Source organism: Anguilla anguilla, chromosome 1 (genome assembly GCF_013347855.1).
Source record: "Anguilla anguilla isolate fAngAng1 chromosome 1, fAngAng1.pri, whole genome shotgun sequence".
NCBI classification, from domain to species: domain Eukaryota; kingdom Metazoa; phylum Chordata; class Actinopteri; order Anguilliformes; family Anguillidae; genus Anguilla; species Anguilla anguilla.
Genome location: NC_049201.1, coordinates 19753428 through 19776994, shown reverse-complemented (window position 1 = coordinate 19776994; position 23567 = coordinate 19753428). Strand labels below are relative to the sequence as shown.

General features: G+C 44.9%; 1 protein-coding gene across 4 annotated transcripts; it reads left to right on the top strand.

The window, feature by feature from the left end:
* Positions 1-1414: 1414 nt before the first annotated feature.
* On the top strand, positions 1415-23504 carry pgfb (placental growth factor b). Of its 4 annotated transcripts, none has more exons than XM_035403522.1 (7): positions 1415-2188; positions 17556-17592; positions 19755-19951; positions 20379-20454; positions 20805-20834; positions 21290-21352; positions 21574-23504. In XM_035403522.1, exons 1-6 carry the CDS (start codon positions 2123-2125, stop codon positions 21337-21339), a joined length of 456 nt encoding a protein of 151 aa, XP_035259413.1. In that variant the 5' UTR covers positions 1415-2122; the 3' UTR covers positions 21340-21352; positions 21574-23504. The 4 variants fall into 4 exon arrangements, with proteins under 4 accessions (XP_035259413.1, XP_035259404.1, XP_035259393.1 ...); XM_035403513.1 differs by having other exon boundaries at positions 21275-21352; XM_035403502.1 differs by having other exon boundaries at positions 20379-20458.
* Positions 23505-23567: the final 63 nt, after the last annotated feature.

Genomic DNA, 23567 nt, shown 5'->3' with positions numbered 1-23567 from the left:
CTGACTATTACTCATTCGACCTATCTAAGCCATTTAATCCAGCACCGCAGACCACCTTATCAGTTATCAACCGTTCCATTAGCAATGACCCAGAGATCGTGCAGCAGCCAGAGTATGGCTGCACAGAGTTCCGCCTGTTCTCTGAAGTGTTTACAAACACCCCCGTCTAAAGTGTGGTCCGTACAAAAGCGGATGGCAGTGGTATCGTTTAACGCAGCTCAAAGAATGTAGAGAACGCCAGAGAGGAATCTTCAGCTCCTGCATTCCTGCGCTACTGCAAACACAGAATCCCGTACTGAAGATAAACTCTGTGGGTAAACAGTGAAGGAATCTCTACCCAAGTCCCCAAAAAAAAGCCCATCAGTTAACACGCAAACTCAACAGTGTGTGTCTTGGGTGGTAAATCTCCCCAAAGAATCTGTATTGATAAATAATCCTGAAGAACAACCTCCCTCCTCAGTAAATAAAGGAAAATAACTTCTGTTTTACAGGTTGTACACATTACACACACACACACACACACACATTTGCATAGCCAGAGAATGAACTGTTACATCCTAAGAACTGCAAAGGCATGTTATATATTTGCTTTTGGTTTGTCATGCAAAGGCAAACGTGTCTCTGATGCTCAGAAAACAAATGTCAGGCTTCTATCGCCATCAGGCCAGATGACACAGTAACATCCACCAACACTAATACCCCTCTCTCTTTTGGCCACCTTTACTGCAATTTATGATGAAAGTATACTGTACCTTCAGGAAAACCAATGCCTTTATAAGAAGCCACTGAACAGAAGATGGGCAATTTTAAAGGAAGCAAAGGAGAATGGTATCCTGAGTCTACTAGGGAATATATACAACTGAACCTACTTTACCTGCAGGCATACTTCAAGAATTATAACGCTACTTGTCATATTGACTGTGTTCCTAAATGTTAGGACCATGTATTTATATTAATCTTATCACAAGTTTGTTTTGATGGCCCCATTTTAGGTGCACTCTATATCTGTTGAAAAGTCAAGTTTAAGTCTTTGAGGGAAATGGTTAACTTGGGCCACTTGAACAAATAATGAATTAAATTGGATCTCCTGTAGCTCATGTGTACCAGATACCTTATTCAGGGAAATGTAAAGAAAAACCACAGAAAAGGTCGCAGAAACCATATACCTAAGATTTTTTTTTTAAATCAGCATAATTCATATTTTTAATTCAGTCATTGGCATCAACACCGATTTAAGAGTATGGGATTCCATTTCATATCAATAGTCGTGTAATAGCCTACAATTAGTTACGTTTTTAAAGAGAACGTTGTCTTAACTTTTTCCTGAATTCAAAATTGAAAGAAAAAAAAAACCGAGAGGGAGGAAGAGGAATGGAGGGAGGGAGACGCGGAGGGGAGGAGATTCATTCTGGTTACAAGTTGAGAGGTAGTGAGAAGCAATTAGTGGCATGTGTGTAACTTCGCCGAAGAAAAGCACAGCGTAAACCTGAGCAAACTACCAGAGAATAACCTTAGGATAATTCAATTTAAGTGGATTTTGGAGCCTTTCGAGTCCCACTATTCACGTTTTTAATATGGAAACATTACTGCATATTTTGGAGAACCAAACCTGTTCACAATATTAAGCTAATTATTTTTTTCACAAAGGGATTTTTTTGTTTCATCATTCCAAAAAAAATGTTTTTTTTAAATAGAGAATAATTAAAGTTTGGATTTAGACCGACAAAATATTTGTTGACACGTGATATTCAAACTTTGTATAACAGGAACGCATAAGTACATGTCAGCTATACAACAAAATTGTATGAACGATTTGCAAGCCACATGAATTTTATTATTTTTTCCTTCAGGTTTTGATTAGGTTTACTATCACAGCTCGCTACTGAAAGCTACATGACGATGCAGTCATTCCCTCGTCGTGGTCGCATTGAGGACTCGCGTTGAGGACGCGTCAAGTAGAAACTGAAATAGCTGCTGTAGCAGTTTTTTATTTTTCATTTTTTGGCAGGATTCCTTTTAATTTGAATTTTAAAAAACACTAGTAAATATTGCATTTCCGCTTTTGGTGGATTTAGTGCTTTAGCTACTTGCAGCCCTTGGACAACTGGATGAGAAACACGAAATGAAACTTTCTGCCAACATCATCCCGATTGTAGCTGCTCTCCTGCTTCAGTTTCCACCTGCTCAGGTACGCTGAGATTCGTGTAAATTTACATCTGTCTATGACCTTATTTTTTTCTTCCTTTGAACTGTTTGCTGCGTTCGTATTCATTTCATGCTACTTAATTAGCTTTTATTGTATTTTTAAAATATGCAGTTTTATTCATAACCCGTCCTAGTGTTCACATTGTGACCACTATAATGATGTCGACGCTATCATTATTATTATTATTATTATTATTATTATTATTATGCTATAGTTTTACAAACTGTTTTGGAAGACTGACGTGAAAGTAATTTAATGAATGAATGAATGAATGAGAGGAATATGATCTGGGCTAATAAATTACATCTCCAAACTCTCCTAACCCTGTGTCAGATGACTGCCGTTTAAACAATGTTCATTTGTCTCTTTATAACGTGATCCCTTTCTGAACTCGTGCCATACAGAAAAACGGTTGAGTCATTTAGTGAAACGTGACAGTGGGCTCAGCTTCAGAACTCTTACTTTTTCTCACACACTGTAACTGATCTACCGCTTTACCTTGAAAGCACTTTGCTTCAGTGTAACATTTGACTTTTGGTGATTGAAGATAACATTATTGCAAAGCAATATTCCACATTCCATGATACCATTTTATAGCCTCGGTTTGTATTAGGCTAATGGCGCGATTTGTTTTATAGCACTAATTAAATGGACGAAGACAATTGGCATTCCACGACAATTAAACGATTTATTCAAAACCTTACTTCAAATTTGTTTTGAATTCAAATTTTGAATAATTTATTCCAACAACAAACTTTACTGTCATTGCTGTTTCCCTTTGTTTGTTCATAAAACAAGTTTTCCATGAGTTTGTTCGTTCATGAAAATTATTTGCATGCTTTTTGCAGATGAACTCCTGATATTTTTGGGTCTGTCACCTTTTGTGCAATTGTAATGAATTGTACCTCATTAACTTTCAAGGTATGTTTATAAGGACAATCTAAAATGGAATCTTCAAGGTTCTCAATCCTGGTAGTGCTTCATTGTTAAATTAGTTAGTAAATTCAGAGTGGCTAATTTGACCCCTTTATATGAGGTTCCCTTGCAGTCTGTTACCGTCTGCAGTTTTCTTCCCATCCCTCCCCATCACCACAGTGGCGTGACAGGGCTTAACCTTCCCAAAGTCCTCCAGCCCCCCGCCCCCTTCCGAATTAGAGAGCGCACTATGTTTTCGTTTTGTGTTACTATTGCTGTGGCGTTTGAGGAAGAGCCAGAACCTTTTGCAACATCCAGCCTTGAGAATATCCATCATGGAGCTGGCAAGGACACAGCCAGCCTCTGTGCTTTGCCTCAGCTGCGCCGGTACCGAGCCTCACCTTGGAAAGGGGAAATACGTCAGCAGTGCGTCCGCCAGCCAGTGAGAGTGACGCCTCCCATTCAAGCCCTGTGCCCACCCACCCACAACACTTGTAAGGGAAGTGCCATTGGGCCTGGCACACACATCTCGTCTGTCTGCTAGACCAAAGATCCATTCATTCAACTTTTTGGTCGGGCAAACACTGGCCGACACACTGGTTGTGCCTGCTTCTCATGTTTAATGCAAGGCGCAGCATCCCTGAACCCATTCACTTCTATTGTCTCGCAGTTATAGGGACCCTCTGCCAGCTGGGCTGATAGCAGTACAGCAGTCCCCTTGCCAGCGGGGACATGCTGAATGTAGACTGTACCATGCACAGTTTGAACCTATGCCCTCAGGAACTCAGCCATCTGTAGGTTCTTTTGGGCTTTGCATTGGGGGCTGTGATCAAAGAGATCTGCTGATGCCTTCAATGGGAGTTAGTTGGAGTGGGAGTAGCTGCTGTGTTAAGTCCAATTATTGTTCAGCTCAGAGCCCCTAAGTCAAGGCATTATTGGAACACGCTAGTCCTCAATAGCCCTGGAGTCTCTGGCAGTGGGGTGCCCTTTGGCTTCATCTTGCTGGGGTATGGTAGGCTTACATTGGCCAGGCTTCCTCAGTTTTCCTCCCAGCAGTTTGTCAGATTCTTATAAGTTAATGGTTGTTGTCAGGGAGGGGCTAACAATAACTATTCATCTAGGTCCTTGAATTGGTGGCTGTCCTGTAGTGCCCTGTCTGAATCATATGAGTGCATGTTTTATTCAGTGCTTCTTGCATAGGTACAGGTGTCATAGGCAGACTCAATGATTATTCCAGATATCTTCAGAAAATATTCAGAAAAAAAAATCTGTTTTCAAATGTGTCAGTCTCCATTTCACTAAATGGAGATTTAAAAAACTTGCAATATCCCCATATGAGAAACACAGAGGGAGTTTTCAATGTTTGTTTATGAACTGCATGGAGTCTGCTGAGTTTTTTATTCACAAAACAGCAGTTAGAATGTTGCTTTTCCTCTTTCCTTGCGATGGGAAAGATGTGATATTTCCCTGATTATCCCACAGACGGAGGCCTTCTGTAGCCTGCCTCACTGCTCCATGGTTCTACCCAGTCGTGTCTCTTCTCATAATGACTTCAGCGTTTGTCTGTTTGCAGGGAACTCCCACCCATGACCTTGGGGACAGCCACAGTAAAAAGCAGCTCCCTATGGAAACAGCAGCTGTTTGCATTTGCATTAGACAGAGCCATTAAGATTGTGTCTGTGTAACTGGGACTGGGGTTGGTGGCTATGCTGCCTGGTAGGTCTCATGCTGTCCCTCAGCAGGGTCTGGGAAAGAGTAGACTTCCTGGGTGAGAGAGGTCTACTGAGCTATCCAGGGTTTCCTCACATGTTCTTCTCTCCAGTGATTGGTTATTTATAAAATATCTCACAGCAGACACGGCTCCTTGTCGTTGACTGTCCTGGCCTTGTCTTCACAGCAAAGGAAAATTCCCCTGTGATGAAATTGTGCCTAGTCTACAACATCAGAGGTATACATCTTTCCTGTAACTCTGGAAACCCCCCCAATACATTTCAGAATCCAATATGATTCATGGCAGGCATGTTGCTGTCCACTTATTGTTATCTTACTCCTGTCACACGCACTTAAGTCAGGCCTCTGTTAGCTGGATGTGCGAGCTGACAGCCTGTTTAAGGGCACTTTTCTGTGTCATGGCCCTTCATTCTGTTACACAGAGGAAACAGATTTTTTGTAGAGACTGCAGGGCTTTTTGTGTGCTTCTTGAAACCTAAAACCCATGTCAGTAAATATGTCAAATGCATGACTCATTGAGATGAATTAAGCCCTAATTGTACCAATTAAGTAATCTAGTGCAAATAGAAAAAAGATCTTTGAAGTTGCTTTTATTCTTCAGAGGTCTAGAGTAGCTTCAGGAAGGTAGGTTTAATCTTTTTCAAATGATGCGCAATCCATCAAAATGTAATTTGAGCTCTAAAGCAAGATGTTCTGCTTTTTTTCTTTTTTTTGTAAAACTGTCTAACTCCAGTTGTCCATGTGCAGCGTGCTCATTTGCTCTCCCTGTGCGACACGTGAGGAATAGAACAGGCCGGGGCGGTGGACGTCTGCTGTCCCACAGACAGATCATTCTTTGAGGATGCCAGATTGGAAAAGCAAACACAGGTCCTGCGGTTTAGGCATCCATTTTTAAACATTTCGCACACGCGCTTTCATCACAGAGCCCTTCTTTTCCCCTGAACCAAACATGTCACCAGACGGTGAAGACGCCTCGCCTGTGTCGTTGTCTGTCGCCGCCGTGGACGCAGATGCGACTGTGGTCCTCGGTTCTGTCTGTGCCGTGGAGTGGCACACAGAGAAAGCTGGACCGGGCGCCATTGTTATTGCCATCTGCAGCTGGGTGGGATTGCAGCCCAGTCTCCCAGGTTGCTTGTTGTGTTCTCTCAGAGCTGAAAAATGCACTGCCCGTGGACGTGTAAATATGTCTGTCAGGTCCTGTTTACAGTGTCTGGTGCGAGAGGATGCGGTCTGTTTTCTTTTCCTTTAAGTAAAGCTTCTTCTTGGAAGCACTGTCCCGGTCACGCTTTTATTTATTCGTAGTGATGTATTTTTTATTTTATTTTTTCACTCTGAGATTCTCATGACGTCAGGGTCACGAGGCACCCGTCCCAAAAACATGTTAAATGCGGAACGGTCAGGCCCTGCACCTGTTTGGCCTCGCGGACACTGGAAACGTCCCAGCCAGCGATCGACCTCCGTTATCTCCCCGCCGCCTGGAAGGGAAGCACCTGTGTTTTCCCGCCAGAACAATGGTGGCCCGCATGAGTGTGCTGCTTCCGTTTCGGCCACAATCGCCCCAGGATGTCTCTCCCCGCGGCCGGACTGGACTCGACAGGTGCCGCGTGTTTGTCGCTCGGACGCCGTCTTCGCTCTTCTTGGCCGTTTTCACCCCGCCCGGCTCCGTGTATTCTTAGCACTTCCTGCTCTGGGGGTAAAGGCGTCAGGGCACTGACAGCTGCTTATGAGGCCGTCGTGTGAGCGATGGCTTTATCGGCGCCGGTGTCACGTCCATGGCCATCTGTGTGTGGGGGTGAGTGAGGGAGGCGGAGAGTGGCAGTTGTGCCAAGTGACTGCAGCCTGCCTGCTAGCCTCCAGCCTTCCCAGCAGCTGCCAGATCAGAGAGGAACTACAGGGACTCCAGCCCATCTCTCCGCTGCCTTTTTCCCTCTCTCTCTTTATTTTTGTCTTTCCCCCGTCCTGTCTCTCCCCTTTCCGATGTAGGTAATTCTGGCTGTCGCTGTTTCAGAGGTTCAGAGGTTCAGAGACCAAATCGCTGTCACCCAAAGGAAGGTTGTGAAAGACGCCGCAGCTAAATGACATTGAGACAAAGTTCTCTTTAACCTATGGCTTCTTTTTGGGAAGCGTTTACTTCCGTTTATTGCTGCTATTTCTCCAAAACAACTCCTCCGGGTAATACTCATCTACGTCTAAATGTAAGGTCATGTTGACAAATGGGCCTAATTCGTAAAATTCCATTTGATGACAGAGCTGTGAGAAGTCAGAAGAGAAAGAAACGAGACACTTCCCATTCTTATTTCCCGTCCTTTTTTGGGTAAAGTCTCATAACATTAAAGATGAGCAGTCAAGGTGATTCATTTCCAGAATGGTTCCTAACCTTTAAAGAAGGGAGTGGTGCAGTCAGTGTGCCCCCCTGTGCCTGAGCCTGATGTGTGAGGACATTATTCAGTACCGGTGCTTCCTTTACATCAACAGTTTAGCAAAACAATACTTGAAGCTGACCATCTGTGCAGTGCAGGCAATTACCCAGTGCTGCCGTGGAGAGGGAACTATTTATATAACCGGCAGTGCAGCAGTGAGCCAGTCAGGCAGCAAAGTAAACACCGGAGCCTTCAGGTGACAATGCAGATCCTGTGCATTCCTCCTGCACTGAGATGCCCCGCCCCCATTGCCCATCCCACCCGCTGAATCCTCCTCATTCACCCCTGGAGACCATCGCTCCATTTCCTACTGTGAGAGCGGCTGGCATCCTGCTCCCCTCTGTGTCACCTGCTCCGTGACTGATGATTCTTCCACACCCAGCCCCGCCTCACTCTGTGACAGAGTGTGATTTGTGGCTGCTGCCACCACTTCCCCGATGACTGTTCCAGCTGAATGTCTGTAGATTTACTGACTGTGCCAGCTGAATGTCTGTACACTTGATGTCATATGGTGTGTGGCTGTGTTGATTGGGCTTTTACCTGGGCTGGTATGGTTCCAGAGGAAAACATGCCTGCAGAGTGATAGAGAAACTAGTGCAGGCACTCCAAAACCAGAGCTGACCTAGAGGAGGTGACATAATCAACATGGTGTCCGTGGAACAGTACTGAAAGAGCAATGTGGGCTCTGAGATCAAGGAGACAACAGCGCATAGTAACCCCCATGCCAGGCCTCTGCGGTTATCGTGGTGACTTCGACAGGGTTCCGCGGTTGTCGTGGTGACAGCCCCGGTCCTGCATAATGCCCCGTCCCAGGGGAGAGGGTGCAATTGCAATCAGGAAATATGAATTTCTCTTACCTCGGGGAGAGAGCGGCTCTTGGACCCGCCATCTCCTGTGCGAGGCTTTAATCTCCCATCTGGTGGTAATTTAGTGTGGTTTACACAGGGAGCGCAGCGTTTACTGTAATAGGGACGACAATTAGCCGGCCCTTATCTGAGGACTCGTGTGTGTGCGTGGAGGGAAATGAGCTCTAAGAGCTAAAACAGCTCTTAACAAATTGAAATAATCCTGTCCTCTTTTTTTTCTATTTTTGCTTGCAGGTTTTAAACAGTAAAGCACTATTTCCAGAGGGGGTTTGATTACAAAAAGACGTGTTCAGCAGCTAAATCTGCCCTTCCTGGAATTAAATCGAATCCTATCAGGAGAATTTATTAGGTTTTTGGGTTTCCCCATTATGGTGAGACCAGTACTGCTGAATCAGTTGGATTCCTGCCCATTTGGGCTATATTTTATGCTGTCGTGTGGGGGAAATGGCTTTTGGTGGCCTGTTATAATTTGGGTTATTTTTTCAAAAATCTTCCTTTCAGCTAATCCTTCACATTCATTGGTGCTGGTGCAGTTGGCCCTTCCTATTCCTTGGTTGGCATTGTACCTGAAGTCTGTGAATTAGTGGCTACATTTGTCATTATGTTAGTGGTTGAACTCTAAACATTATTGTTACATAGACTGCTGTGTCTTATTGTTGAATGCCTAACTGAGCATGGATAAGATGGAGGCCTATTACTGAATGTAAAGCCTAGGTATTGTTGACTGATGTGTCTTTGGATTAGGCTACAAGGCTTGAGAACTTTGTAATGTGCAGCCTGTATTTCTGTTGAGCCGAACTTGCTGTCTGTGTGCTCAAGCACAAGTGCATGCAAGTGCTTACTGTCCCCTATGTTGACCGTGTTCATGAAGAACGGTGCATTACTACTCTATCGTTAGGTAAAACGGGCCTGTGTTCCCCTCTTCCGACAACAGTAACTCAGTTCATAAGGCAAGGCTGAAACTGCACGATATTCCCAGTGATGTCTACGAAGGTGCTGTAGATGTTGTCGTTCACTGAAGCGCTCTCTTCATGGTGTTGTCTAGCTTTAGTGGGGGCTGCTCCATTACAGGGCGCTGTCTCCGTCATGCTCCATCATTGCTGGGATCTCAAGACAATCAGCAGGTGGGAGTTGCAGCTCTCTGCTGGCAGCTCCAGAGCACTGGGCCCTGGGGTGACTCACTCCCTGTCCACTCTAAAGCTCCAGCTGGACAGCGTCAAGCCAACACAGGCTCTCCGGCCGTTTGAATGCCACGTACAGCACAAGGCTTAGTGTTACATTCACGTCTTTAAGAAACTGGAATACAGGACATGAAGCACAGAATGGAGCACTGAAAGGAATCATGCTGGGCTCAGTATTACACTCGGGCTCAGAATTGAAGGCAGCTTCATCCAGAGGCTCCGCCTCTCTTTTACTCATTGGCAACTGCCTTTTGTGGCCTCCAGAGCTAGACTGTACACCCGCAAATAGACGTATGGCCTGACATGCTCCATTTCCATGAAGGTCACTGCGGTCCCCAGTGTCACACCAGGAGGGCGGTGCTATGTTCCGGTGGCACGCAACCTTGTGTGCGTCGAGAGCAGGGCGTCGGGCTCTCTACCCAGGGGCCTCCACTCCGCTCGGTTGGCGAGCTCCAGGGCCGCGATGCCATGGCGGCACATTTCAACCCGCTCACCCTGCTCATTAACCTCACTGCAGTACCAGGGCACGCCTTGCTACCCACAGACAGAACATCCTCCTGGTCAGCTCACAGGGACTAAGCACCTCGACTTGGCCTTCTATTTCTCCCTCTTTGTGCACATCAATTGGAGCACACTGACATCTGTTTGTTTAAACTGGACTACAGGCTGACATGTTACACGGTAGTTGTCAAAACAAATGCAGACATGTTTCAGCGATGCTCCTTTACACTTGCTGCAGATTTTACATGCGACCTTGCTGTGGGCATAAACACAGGGGCCCTTTAATAAATCATTCATTAAGGGATTTTCCGAATCAGCTGCCGTGACAGCGTAGGTGGAACGGAACGAGTCAGAGAGGGATTTGCCATGGAGACTATGTGGGTTAAAGTACCCACACTTCTTTCCTGCTTAACTTCAGTTCGCATCCACCGCCTCCTTCTGATTAGTAATCACCGAGGCTGTTACAGAACAGTTGTTTATGAGTGTGGACGTGCGTGCACAGCAGTTCCTGGCTGGCAAGCCGGAGGACGTTTAGCATGAGTACATATAAATATGCAAAGAATGCATTCAAAGTTAAAGAGATACTTATGATGGTGTTAAGTGCGGAGGCTTACGGCCGTTATGCAATGAGACGGAACAATGACTGTGAAACCGCGAACCTTATGTTCCCCGGGCTCCTCCTTTGGCCCCTTTCTTGGCTCCTAGTCCCGACTTGACGGACGTGTCCTGAGATCAGCGTAAAATCTCCAACTGGCTTTTGGCCTCTCCAGCCTTGGTGAAACGCATCCTCTCGGGTTTATTAAGCCGTCATTCCACATTACCGCCGGCCGGCCCCTGATTGGATGAGACACTTCGGCTGGGGGATGAGAGAGGCAGAGGATACATGAGAAAGACGCAAATGAGATCTGTGATGCCTCTGCCAGCAGACAGCTTCTCCCGGGGAGAGATCCCCCTCGTCAGACCTTAGCAAGATGCTATCGCGTCACCCACCCCCCGTCCTGATTTTGAAGCCTTTCACCAGGGGGGATGTTTGAGTTGGCGGTATGATTTGCACAGGCTCACAAGAGTTTTTTTTATGGAGCTTTCCTGAGCCGCAGCATCTGAAAGTGAACCTTCTTTTTTTAGAAATTACAATGTTCCTCCATCTTCCCTGTGCTTTGCAGGAGATGGTGCAGATAGGCAGACATGAGCTGAATGTCTCGTCATGCTAGGTCTGGGGTACCACAGTGATGGGCTAATGGGAGAAGATGGGCACTGATTGTTCAGCCTACTAATGACACTCTTTTCAACACATCAGTCATTGTAACAATTTACTTTATCATTTAGTATGTGGTTATATATGTGACTTACTATATAATTATATACAGTGGCATCATTTTATATACAGTGGCATCATACATTAAATACCTGCATTATCACAGGAGCAGGAAGAACAGCAGTAACTATTTGAAAAGAATCTACATATTAACAAATTGTGTTTTACATCTGTGAATGATATATAACATTTGCTGTTAAAACAAATCGAACTCCATGCAGAACAACATTAGAATAGACAACTTTTGATCATAAAATTAGAACCTTGTGCAAAGTCAAGTTACAGAATTTTTGATAATTTAACAGTACATCGCTGCAGATGATCCAGTGGATGATGTAGGCCAATGGGCTGTTAGCTTTGTGACATCCAATAATCCAATAGAGCATTGTAAATAACAATGCATACTATTTTTATTACTTATTTAAACCAGACAATGTAGTTAAAATTGCCGTAATATTAACATTTTCAGAACATCTGTGAAAACACTGACAGGTTTGCTTATCTTGTCAGGATAGCGTTATTGGCTCACACAGTGACTGGGGCTCTGGGGGTGTGCTAACTGGCGGTGCAATCTTAGTTGAGCTCATCCCACATTTCTTGTAATTAAGCATCGCTTTGATGCTGACATGCAAAAATGCTATCTCCACACGAGAGAGCCTGTGTTTAACTAACTTGCCTGCACGCTGTTCTATCTTAATGACTTCATGTTACATTATATTAAGTGCATTCAATCCGATTTTGTGTAGGCCTATTGCACACTTATTTTTTTCAGAACATTGCTTTGGTCACATGCCATTCTGAAAGAAGTAGTCTGCTCTAACAGTTCAATGTAGTGACTAACAATGAACTGAGACTGCTTCATGACCTAATTTCAGTATTGACTCAGGACTTCTGACAAAGCATAGTGCAAGTCTACATGTCAATTAAATTAATTTTACTTGGACATTAGTACTGTCTATATTATCATTATTTCCATCACAGAAATTGTGGGCCATGTCTTTCCTACACTAGGTTCTTCTTCTGTTTAGTTCACATTGATTATGGAAGTCTGGAGCATATTATCTCTTGTAGTCGTGTCTTGGTTATGGGTTTATAATAAAAGTGTGTAACTGCTATTTCAGATTGATCTTTAAGTAGAACATGTGATCCTACATACTCTGGGAGGGAGAGGAGGCAAGAGGGTCAGTGCAGATGGACATCACGCACAAACAGGATGTTGCCATGACATTCTCTTTTCAATTCTTCCAGCTGTCAGGCAGATTTTCATGTCCCTGATCATTATTTGAAGCAATGGAAAGCAAACAAGACTCTGGATCTCTGTACAGCTGTCCAGCTCTGTCCAGTGTCTAAGTGCCTATTCCCACTGGTATTAATCTGGGTGGGGCAAAAAAGTGAGCTGTGCCTAGTTTATTCTATTCTTCTTTTCCCAGTGTAATAACTACATTGAATACTACAACAGATAGTTACAGTAAAATACACAAGACTGCTGTACCGTTAATTGTCAGGAATTGTTATATTCACCATATTTTCATTTAACAAGAGGCCCTAGAACTTCACATTTTATTTGCATGTGTACTGAATACCACATCAGACAGCCGAGTGATAAATATTTTTCTATATAAATGAACATATAGAGTGTAGATGACACCGAATGGAACCATGCCTCTATAGCTACACTGTGTATCATCTAAATTATCTCCATTTGAATATGTTAACTCCAAATTAATCATTTTCTCCCTTTAAAAACAAAACTAATTTAACCATACACATTTCTCATGAGTGACACCGGAATTACGTTTTTTCTCAGAAAAAATATTGTGGAGGTTACTGTAGGTTGTTCAGAGACCATTACACTGTTGGTCTGTGGTAATCTTAGAGTTAACACAGATGTGTTGCATTAATTGGTTTTGCATATCTGAAATTGCACAGAGCAAAAGGAGAGCCCACTGTCCAGGCACAGGACTGTAGCGTAGAGCACACACTCCTCCCTCTGCCCTCTAAATTTGAGTGTCCCCTCTTCATTGGAACGAGCTCTTCCTCCCACAAAATGACAGGAGGCTATGCTATCCCAGTACTTTTCCAATATGAGAAAAACAAAAAACAAAACAAACATATGTGAGAGTGGCTTTGTGGGCACTGCGGCCTGCTCTGCCCTCCTTTCAGAACCTCGGGAACGAGCCTCCTCTTTGTGATCAAGACCTATTCATTTGGGTTCCCAGCAAACGCCACATTCTTGCAGCGTTCTGTATTTCAGGGACATCCTCATGCTAACATGGGAACTGCTACCACTTCAGATTGCCTGTGGCCGAATTCACTGGTCCTTTGACTGCCCGACCACCGCGTTCAGTCACAGTGCTCGAGGGGCTCGACGGAGGGTAAGACTGTGAGAGAGTCAGCCGGCACAAATGAAGTGGGAGCGTTTTGTTTGGCCTCTGCCTGATTGCTTCTCTTCGTCCTCGTACTCCCTGCCCCACGTCCCACAGAAGACATGATTAGCAGAGATTAGAAGTGACGTGCTTCGGCTGTGTGGGAGTGGGGAGCCTGCGTCCACAACGCCAGGCCTGCAGGCTATCTCAAAAAGCACGGGGCCAGAATTAACCCAGATTCTATCTCGATCCCTGAGCCAAAAGGAAGCTGAGGGTCTTTGGAGGTACATTTGAGTTGAAGAAAAATGAGACAAGAAGAGGAAAAAGCACCAGTTATAGTAAAATAGCTTTTCCTAAAAAATGTGCAACCAGCACCTGAACATAACTGTCCTGAACTGTGGCTCTGCATGCCTGTCCTTACAGTGCAAGATGCCTAGGTGTTGTTCCCAGCTAGCCAAGCAACATTTTAAAAAACTTTTTAGGTTTTAGAACGTTGTGGAAACATGGTGTTCTTGTGATTTTGTCAGGTTGCAAGCACATCCATAAAATGCATTTCTGGTGAAAAAAGTGTCTGAAGCCTGAACTTCATCAAAATAAAACAGAATAAACATTGTAAAAAGCATTATTGAAATTCACAGCAATCTAACTGCCAATAAACTTTTTAAATGGCATTATGTGGCCCTGGTCCTGCTGATATGACCATGCATGTGTTCTATCTAGGGATGCTGCAGATTACTCGCCCCCATCTTCCAACCCTTCTGCTACATAAATCTGCGCTCATAATTTCTCTCTAAGTGGGGCCCACATTGCGGTTAAACATGCATTGAATACTACAGATCTTTCACCCAACCTCAAGGCAAATAAGGAACTACTGACAGGACATGTAGTGTGACACTCACACTATGCAGGGGACACAGTCTGCTTAGTCACAGGCATCAGTTCAAAAGAAGATGCTACACAGACCCAAGATATGCTTACCATAATATAAACCGGAGGGAGTGATTGTAAATACCGATGCTTACATTTATACATTCATAAAATGAAAGAATCTCGCCCTGCCTGATTGCACACGAACAAGCGTGGTCTTTTCCTGCGTTTTTGATAGGTTTTCCTGCTACGTCCTAAAATAAATAATGCCAGCTGAGTAAATTGTATCGCATTTGCAGATGTTTTAAATACACCCCTTCCCCTCTCCACTTCCACCTACCCCAGAGAGCAAGAGTGCACTCCTTTTAGAATAAGCATTTTTAGGGCCCTGAGAAGCGAATGCCATTGGGGGGAGATTGCGACACACGGCTCTCTATGGGGGAGAAAGGGCAGCGCACGGAAGCTCAACAGCTTATCCATAATAGGGCTGGAGAGCTTTAACCCTGGAACACCTCCAGCATGTTAATTAGATGCTGAGAATGATCTGGGAGCTGGGAGCACTTTGTGGCATACAGTCCTCCCCCCTTTTGAAGATAAAAGATGACAACATTTGCTTTACCTATGTACATGCTTCTGAAAGTGCAAGGGAGGATGTAATTCCATCCGTCTTTCACTCTTTCTTTTCTCACCACTCTTTATTTGCCTCTCTGCCTCCCTCTCGGAGGTGTGGCGTGTATCCGCACCGATGTGTGGGAGTGGTGCAGTAAAAGAGAGGGGCCGTGCTCCTGGATAGCAGAGCAAGAGGACAGAGACTGGCTACGTGAGGTTCACCACACAGCTCCGCATCACTGCCAAATTTTGGGGACAGCTGGCTTCCTCGAACGTGCCTCACCGGAGGTGCCAAGTGGCTCTGTCCCATCATGCCCAGGCTGCCACAAGCACTCGCCTGATTCGTGTTTCCGCCCTCCTTACTGAGCAGGGAAGGGCAGCCAGGACAGGTGTAGGATAGCCATGCATTGTTGGATAGCCATGTGATGGTTTTTGGAATAGCAGGCCATGCCCTAACACCAGCAGAGGCCCACATACTGGCCCACATTAGTGGCTCATACTGTGCATTACCCCAAACTTGTATTTGTGTTATTTGTAAACGCTTTTCTTTCACCCCGGCTGACACAGTGTGTGGTCTTCACAACGTGCCTGTCAAAATGTTGCTGAATAAATTAGCCCTCAGGGGCTCTTGTAAGATACAAACATTTCCCAGAATTAACTTGACTCCCGAGTACCACATTTCTTGTGTATACATCTATACGAACGATTTTGCAAAGAAATTTGCTCATATCCACCTTGATAAATGAGGCCCATTGTCCCTGTCAAAATGTTGCAACATAAATTTGTTGTATATTTCATTCCATGCACTGCATGTTAAATCAGAGCCTTGTGTCTGTCCTTCCAAGCCACCTCTGCAGGACAGTGAGGTAGAGGTAACAGCTGTCATGCCCTGGGGGGGGGGAGCCCCTGGGGGGGGGGGGGGGGGGAGCCGTGTCACACTCAGTCCCATCGCACCCGGGCCCTGCGGTATCTGCTCGCGTCCCACAGACCTTCTGAAAGAACGGCTGCAGATGGAGGCTCCAGACCCCGCCGCTCGTCCCAGCTGATTGGCTGCGGACCAGGGCTGCTTTTCTCATCTTTCCGAATTCTTTGGGAAAAAGCTGGCCCCAGAGAAACCACTCCCCAGGAAGGGCCCGAGAGCCGCCAGCTCCCAGCGTCTGCCCCGCCACACGCCTGCGGTCATCCCCCCCCCCCCCCCCCCTTACTGGGGCGGGCGGCGAGGGTCTGCTCTGCTTATCTGTGAGGAATGCTCCCGCTGAGCCGAGAGGTCGGCACGCAGACGCTCCGCCGCGCTCCGCGTCCCCGGCACACGCCCCGCCGCTCGCCCCGCGCACAGGAAGTGAGGAGGCACTTAGAGGCGGACGGGCCGAGCGCGAGCCAGGCGCCTGCCAGCCTCCCGCGCAGCCGTCCAGAGCAAAGCATTGTGGGTGCAGCTGCCACCTTATCTTAATTGGCGGGAGCGATGCCACTTCTGTCCAAACCAAAGATGGCCCGGTGCCCGTCCGCATTTTCGGCGCACCGAAACGCGACGCCGGTGACCCGCTGCCCCTGTGACACACGTCACGAGCACCTTTGTGTCCCAGACGGCCACGCAGATGCCATTGTCTGGGTGTCGGGCCGAGAGCACATTTCTGGTGTTCGGCGTAATGGCTGTTCAGCAATGCGGCTCGATAAGTATCAGAAGTCCGGAGGCGGTGTCCTGTAGAGCAGTCAGCGCTGGACCGGCGTGAGCCAAAGCTGTGTTTCTGTAGGCCGGGCTCCAGCCCGTCCTGATATAAACACCAACAGAACGGAGCGTGTCAAGACCTCTCTGCTCAGCCTGAGACTTTGCGGTCTCAGTCTTCCCTAATAGTGTCGCCACAGCAGAGTCACGTGGACTGGTGGTCAGTACGTATCCACCTAAAATGGAGACGGTTAAACACGGTGTGTTCTCTTATGGAGGTGCAGGGTTTATTGTATGACGGTGCACTCAGTGTCCCTCTGGCAAGCTGCTGTGGGGCCCTTTTAAATTTTATCAAGAGGACATCTCTCCTTATGAGATCAAACTACCCCATGGCCTGTGTTTGTCCAGCTGGGTGAAAAAAGGCTCTGTTTATTCGTGCGTGTAGATGGAAATATCAAGGAGAAGGAAAAGTCATGGGTGGGAAAATAAATATCTGCAGCCTATAGCTTACGAAACGGCTTTTAACCTAAACAGTTGGACATGGAGGGAATGGAGTACATAAGTGGCCCAGCCTGGATCTGCGGCTTGTCAGAGAGGCTTTCCAGACTAATTCATGGGCCAGACAACTCCCTTCTTGTCAGATTACCTTCCATTGCAGATCCAGGTTCTGTCACAAGAGGGCAGAGCTATACTCATCCAGGACTCGCACACTAAAGTGAGCATTTGCCATACTCGACGTGAGAGAGAACATATGTGGCCATAGCACTGCTAATCGAAGCTTGCCATTTTTATCAATAATACTTTTATTACCCCTAATCAGCTGCCTCTCTGGAATGGACAATTACAGCTGATTCAGTACTGACTTGTTGTGTCTGTGTGCTCTCTGACCTTCCTCTCACTTCTGTTCTATTGCAGAGTCTTCCTTTATCCAGTGCAAACAGGACCTCTGGAGGTAAGGAGCACCTCTTATAACATAAGACATCTGTGAGAACATTATTACATTTAAACCTCGGTGGCCCAGTAGAACCCCCCCCCATACACTGCCATTGACATATTAAAGGATTAAGTTCCCAACGATAACAGCTCTGATCCCAAAAACAATAATGATGTACCCTATAACAAGCCTATCAAATCACTGACGGACTCGTTTTCAGGGGTCCGAGCACGATCGAGCAGCGGGGATGCACTCTGAGGACCAATAAAAAGGCTTTGTGATCCTCTGCCACGATCTGGAAAGCCCACACCCAGAGCTGTTTGGTGCAAGGGCAGTGTCTAATTCAATCACGCACAATATTATTGCAGAATCTTCATGACGGGGTGTGGTGTTTTTCACATTAGAAGTGGGCGCCATGTGTGTCTAGTTTGGGGAAGAGGGTCGTTTGAAGGCTGTTTTTTTCCGTGTATTATCTTCCTGTCTCAAGCTGCGGGCATTAAATCTGGAATTCACATACAGTGCATGTCCTGCGAATTGGGGTCAGTGGGGGGGTGGGGGGGGCGGGGGAGCGGGGGGAGAGAAAATCAAGGACACCCATGCCTTCAGTTGGACAGATGAGGGATCCCACTCATAAGGAAGGCAGGACAACGCTTTGTTTTTACGGCCAACATCCTCTGCCCAGAGACCTAGGGTCCCTGCCCCCTCTCCCACGCCACAGCTGCGTGAGTACAGAGAGGGGCATGCTGGGAAGAGTTCTCCGTGCACTAGCCGTTGCCCCGTCCTGAGCTCTAATACTTAATTCAATCAATGCAACACTTTGAAAATAATCACAATAGAGCTGAAAAAACTTTGATGTCCGCGGTTACACAAAACCGTCAGATGGTGTGGCTGTGCTAGCCCGGACGTGGGCTGTGGTGAGGGGTACTTCAGGACAGGCTGAGGTTACTTAAGGGCATTGGGCTAGGGTTACTTAGCCGAGGGATGGGGAAAAGAGTATGTGGGGATAAATGGGGAGCGGGGAACACCATCCATATAAGGCCCTCCTTACTGTACCTCCCTATTAGTCGCTGGGACCATAGAAGCCAAGTCTGAATCACACACACCATTAAAACGGGGAAATAAAGCAAAGATGTACCACTGCAGTTAGTAAGGAGTGAGATAAGAGGAAACAGATTGCAGAGAAGATGCTGACAGAGAAATGAGGAGGGGTTTCTGCAGTAAAGCAGAGGCTGCCCAGCTGTCTGCCCCCCCCCACAACCCCATCCCCATCCTCAGCCTGGCCTCTCCTCTCCCCCCAACCCCCAGCCTCCCCCCCCCCCAACCCCCCCTTCCCCTCGGCTTGTCTAGTTTCGTAAACAGCTGTCTCAGTGCTGGGCTCCACATTATGACCCTGCGGGGTCAGAGAGCTCTCTAGGGTGTGGGGGCAGCATGGCTCCGAGCAGGTTATGTACACGGACGATCTTTCAGCATTTGTTTTTTCCCTGTGCTGTTTTTTCGGGTCGAGGCTGTCTGTTTTTCCTTAACGTTGATGACTATCAGGACACCTCCACACATAAAATCCAGCAGTATCGGTCCTGATTACACAAACATTGTTTCTTTCCAAAAAACAAAAACAGGATACTCTCTGGCCAGATTGTGGGGCTTTTTTGGCACCGGAATTAGTTGCCAATTAGATAAGCGGCCCGAACCCTTCGCCTGCGCAAACATAACCGCTTTTGCTCGTTTTTCATTTTTTCATAGGCTTCAGTTATGGCTCGACTTATGCTGCTACAACATCACAGAGGCTGAAGTCAGAATGTCCTGCGTATGATGGGTAGATGCATTCTTATCAGAGTCGATGTCCACCCAATGTCCATGGCCTGGCTTTCACTGTCAGAAAAAAATCTAGTTGTGCAGTGTTGAAAGATCATATGAGACTCTGGTAATGAGGTGTGTTATAACTGTGCAATTGTGCGTTCCCCCCACCCCACGTTCGGAGAGGCCATATTTAACAAGCCATAATCCCATCATGTGGCCCAGGGTCTACGTGCAGATTTCAGTGCCGGCTGTGCCCGTCTATCCAGATCCTGCCTATAGGGAGTTAGCAGATCCGATTGGTGCTCAGAGGCTGTATGCATCCAAATGGCCCCGCCCCCCGCCCCTCTTCAAGCCAGGTAATGGGCAATACTCTGTTGTTGCAGTGATGCTGTTCCAGGAGGTGTGGGGGCGGAGCTTCTGCCGCACCATCGAGAAGCTGGTGGAGGTGGTCCATGAGTACCCTGGGGAGGTGGAGCACATCTTCAGCCCCGCCTGTGTGCCCCTGGTCCGCTGCGCTGGCTGCTGTGGCGATGAGAAGCTGGAGTGCCACCCCACTCACACCTCAAATGTGACTATGCAGGTATAACATGCCCCTCCCACCCCCCCCACCCCCTTCTGCCTAAGTCACACCCTCATAATCATAGTCTGACCCTTGAAACCTGAATGACACTATGTAATTGAATATTAAACCCCAAATTCATTGCACTCACAATAGATTCTCCCAGTAGGATTCTTAAGCTGTCAAAAATGTCTGACTTGAAACTGAATTCATGAATACATTTATTATAATTGTAATATCATGGTAACATCAACCAATCAATCTCCAGTCTGGGTGATAGGAATACATGCCAGTACAAGCCCATTCTGTTCAAAACTGCTGGCATCTTATCTAGATTTCAGACTTCAGTTTGTTGAAAAATAATGTGTGTTTCGCTTTGTTTGTGTATTAAAGAAAGGGTACTAGATTCCCTACTTCTGTTAATTGCTCTCTCATTCTATCTTCTCAGCTGCTGAAAATCAAACCAGCAGGAGAGGATCAGGAATATGTTGAAATGACTTTTGTGGAGCACCAGACATGTGAATGTAGGTAAGAAGAACTCTTTTTGTTGCTGTTTACTTGTGCTTGATCTATGTGAACAATGGCAAATGCACCCTAAAAAACCTTCCATCATTATCTTGTTTTGGTTCTGAAACATTTTGTGATTTCACATTTTCATGTGTCATATGATAACATCGTACTGTTCCAATCATACTGTGATGAGTCATTTAATTATTAAATTAAATAATTTACAGACAGCTGGAAGGAAGGAAATTACTGTATATTATTGTTTTCATGAACATAACATCAATCTGTAAACTGTAAAATGTGTTTTTTCCTGAAGACCAGAGACATTTACAGTAGTTTGTTATAATATTTTTTTTCCTGTTCAAAGACCCAGAAAAGATATACAGAAGAATGGAAGGTAAGTACTGACAAAATCTGAATATCAAAATTTTAATATCATGAAAGTGACAGTAAGAACTAGCATAGAAGAATGCTACATTGCAAGTGCATGCATTTGCTTCAACACGCTCTTGTACAAGGATGAAGTTAATTTAAATGCCTTTATTAAATAGGTATATCAGTAAGACTTTTTTTTAAACGTGTTAACGCCAATGCATTTCATCAAATGCCAGCCTTCATCTAGGTATAACTATCTATCCACATAGTCATCTTTATAAAATTGTCCATGAGGCAGCTACTAATGCAAATGGACAATTGTGGCATCAATATGCAAACAAGTCAAGTCGCTTAAAAAAACTCCAGTAATGTAAGACATTTTTAAACATAATAATGACATCATAATATTATTAATGGAGCACAGACAGCCTGTGGTTGGATGTTACAAGTGACAGTAAATAGCTTTTTCCTCAACAGGCGGAGGCCAAGAGGAAGAGGTAGGAAGAGAAAGGAAAGACAGAGAATGAAAGACTGTGACAAGTAAGTGTCCAAAGATTTCCTGATCACTACTGATTTACTTCAATAAAAACAGTCTTCATTGTTCAATAAGAATCAATAAATAACAAAAATAAAAAAAATTAAAACCATTGCTGCTTTAAAGAGATGTGCACGTAAATGTAAACAAAGTGAAGCAATGTACACGGGACACTGCAAGGCACTCTGTAAAGTGTATTATATTCTGTCTTCTGTTTGCCCTCTAGGTGTCAGCCTCCTCGCAGGTAACTGTAGCCACGCCTCTGTCGCTACCTGGTTCCCTATTTATTCTCCGTTCAGCGCTAACAGCATCGACAGTCTTCTAAGCACTTTTCGGATATTGTCCACGCGCTGCGCCGGGGACACAAGCGCAAGGGTTACTGCGGTGATGCGCCCCGCTCCCGCAGGGGGACTGTGGCAACCGTAGAACCCCGGAAAGTCACAGTCAGCAGGGCGGACGAGCCTCAAGTCACCTGACTTGACAAGGAGGAGCAGCGCAATGAAAGCCCACGCTCAAGGGTGGAGACTGATAAAGCAACCTGGAGGACTGTGATTTTTTTTATTTTTATTGCTGTTGTCATTTGTTTTTATATACATTTTTCCATTGTTATTATTGTTATATTCTATTATTGTTGTTGATTCGGTCTGTCTGACCCCAGTATTTATTATTATGAATAGAGGAAGTAGAATGATATTTTAATGGTGATCAGTGCAGAGCCTTTCCATGGACTGTCTTGACATTACACGATGGGGAACAATAATGTGTAGCAATTAAGGACCTTGAAGACTGCAAGATGTTGACACCACTTCTTACCTTTCTGTGGAGAGGATGAGCAATGTCATGAGGCTTCTTTTTAGCAGCAATGGCTGACTGCTCTTTTCTTCCAGTAGCAGGAGACCTATAAATTCCCGTTTATATTTGAAAAATGGTGAGAAATAACATAAGTAAAGTAACAACAAAATGTATGAGAATAAACACAATACAAAGTTTTCTGAATTGTATTAGCTTTATATGTTGTTGAACAAACCATATGGAAAGTTAATGCAAAATTATATTGACCAATTATTATCCTTGTTAGGAGTGATCCTTGTTAGTGCTGCTGCAGTAAGTTGGCTCCATCTAGTGGCCGTGATGTTATACTGTAACAAGTATTCACTTATTTGAAGAGTCACAAAGCAGTTACACGGATAACCGCATGTGAAAAGTGTATTATTTAAGTATTTTGATTTTGGCTTTAGGGATCACAACACAACAAAATATTAGAAATGCTAAATATGCACAAAAATAATTTAAAGACTAGACGTGGCTGAAACATGTCAAAGGAGTTTAAATGTGTCTTATTTCAGTCTATCTGTTGTACTGTTATAAGGCTACATGGTTACTTCATCTCATATTAAGTTGTTACAGATTTCAGTTAAAACAATGTGCAAAGAAATGCATCATTTAGTGTGTAATGGGTGTTCCACCTAGATGGGCAATGAAAGGAAATCTATAGGAAATTGCTTTAAGTTTTGAATGGAAAATAAGGGAATTCATTCAAGTATTCTTCATGTGCTTATCACCTGACTGTCCCCTGAATTTGGGATTTTTTACAAAGTACATAAAAAGTAATGCAACAATTCCTACATGGTGTTGCCTAGACCAGGTAGGTGGGTGTTGCCTCAAAATAACTGCTGTCCATCATGGGAGACCCTGTTGAAAGGTGAGAGTTGTGTTGTTAAATACAAAATTTAGCAGGAAATGTGTTATATGTAGTATATGTGGAAAGCTCTGTCCATAAGCCCACAGAAATAACTTTTTCCCAACACTGATGGTTTTGTGCAACAGGCAGGCCATTTCTTCAAAATGGTCATCTTGGGATGTTGAAATGGAAAGTGCAAATGGATAGTTCCTTTGTACTTGCTGTACAGTACATTCCTTAGTTGGGTGTCACAAATAACACATGAATACAGAACAGGATAGGACATACATGTAACTATGTAGTCACTGAACAAGGAAAACTATAATAAAGTTTATATAATAGTTAATAATATAATTATGTCAATTAAAGTTTAAGTCAATACAATGCAGGAAAGCTCTATAAATCTTTGTTTATAGTGTATATTGTACATACTATATATAAATATATTACTGTCAATAAAATCAAGATATATTTAATACACTGTGTGGCTCATGTCACTCTAAATGACAAGGTTATGCATTATTGTTTGGCTGCAGTAT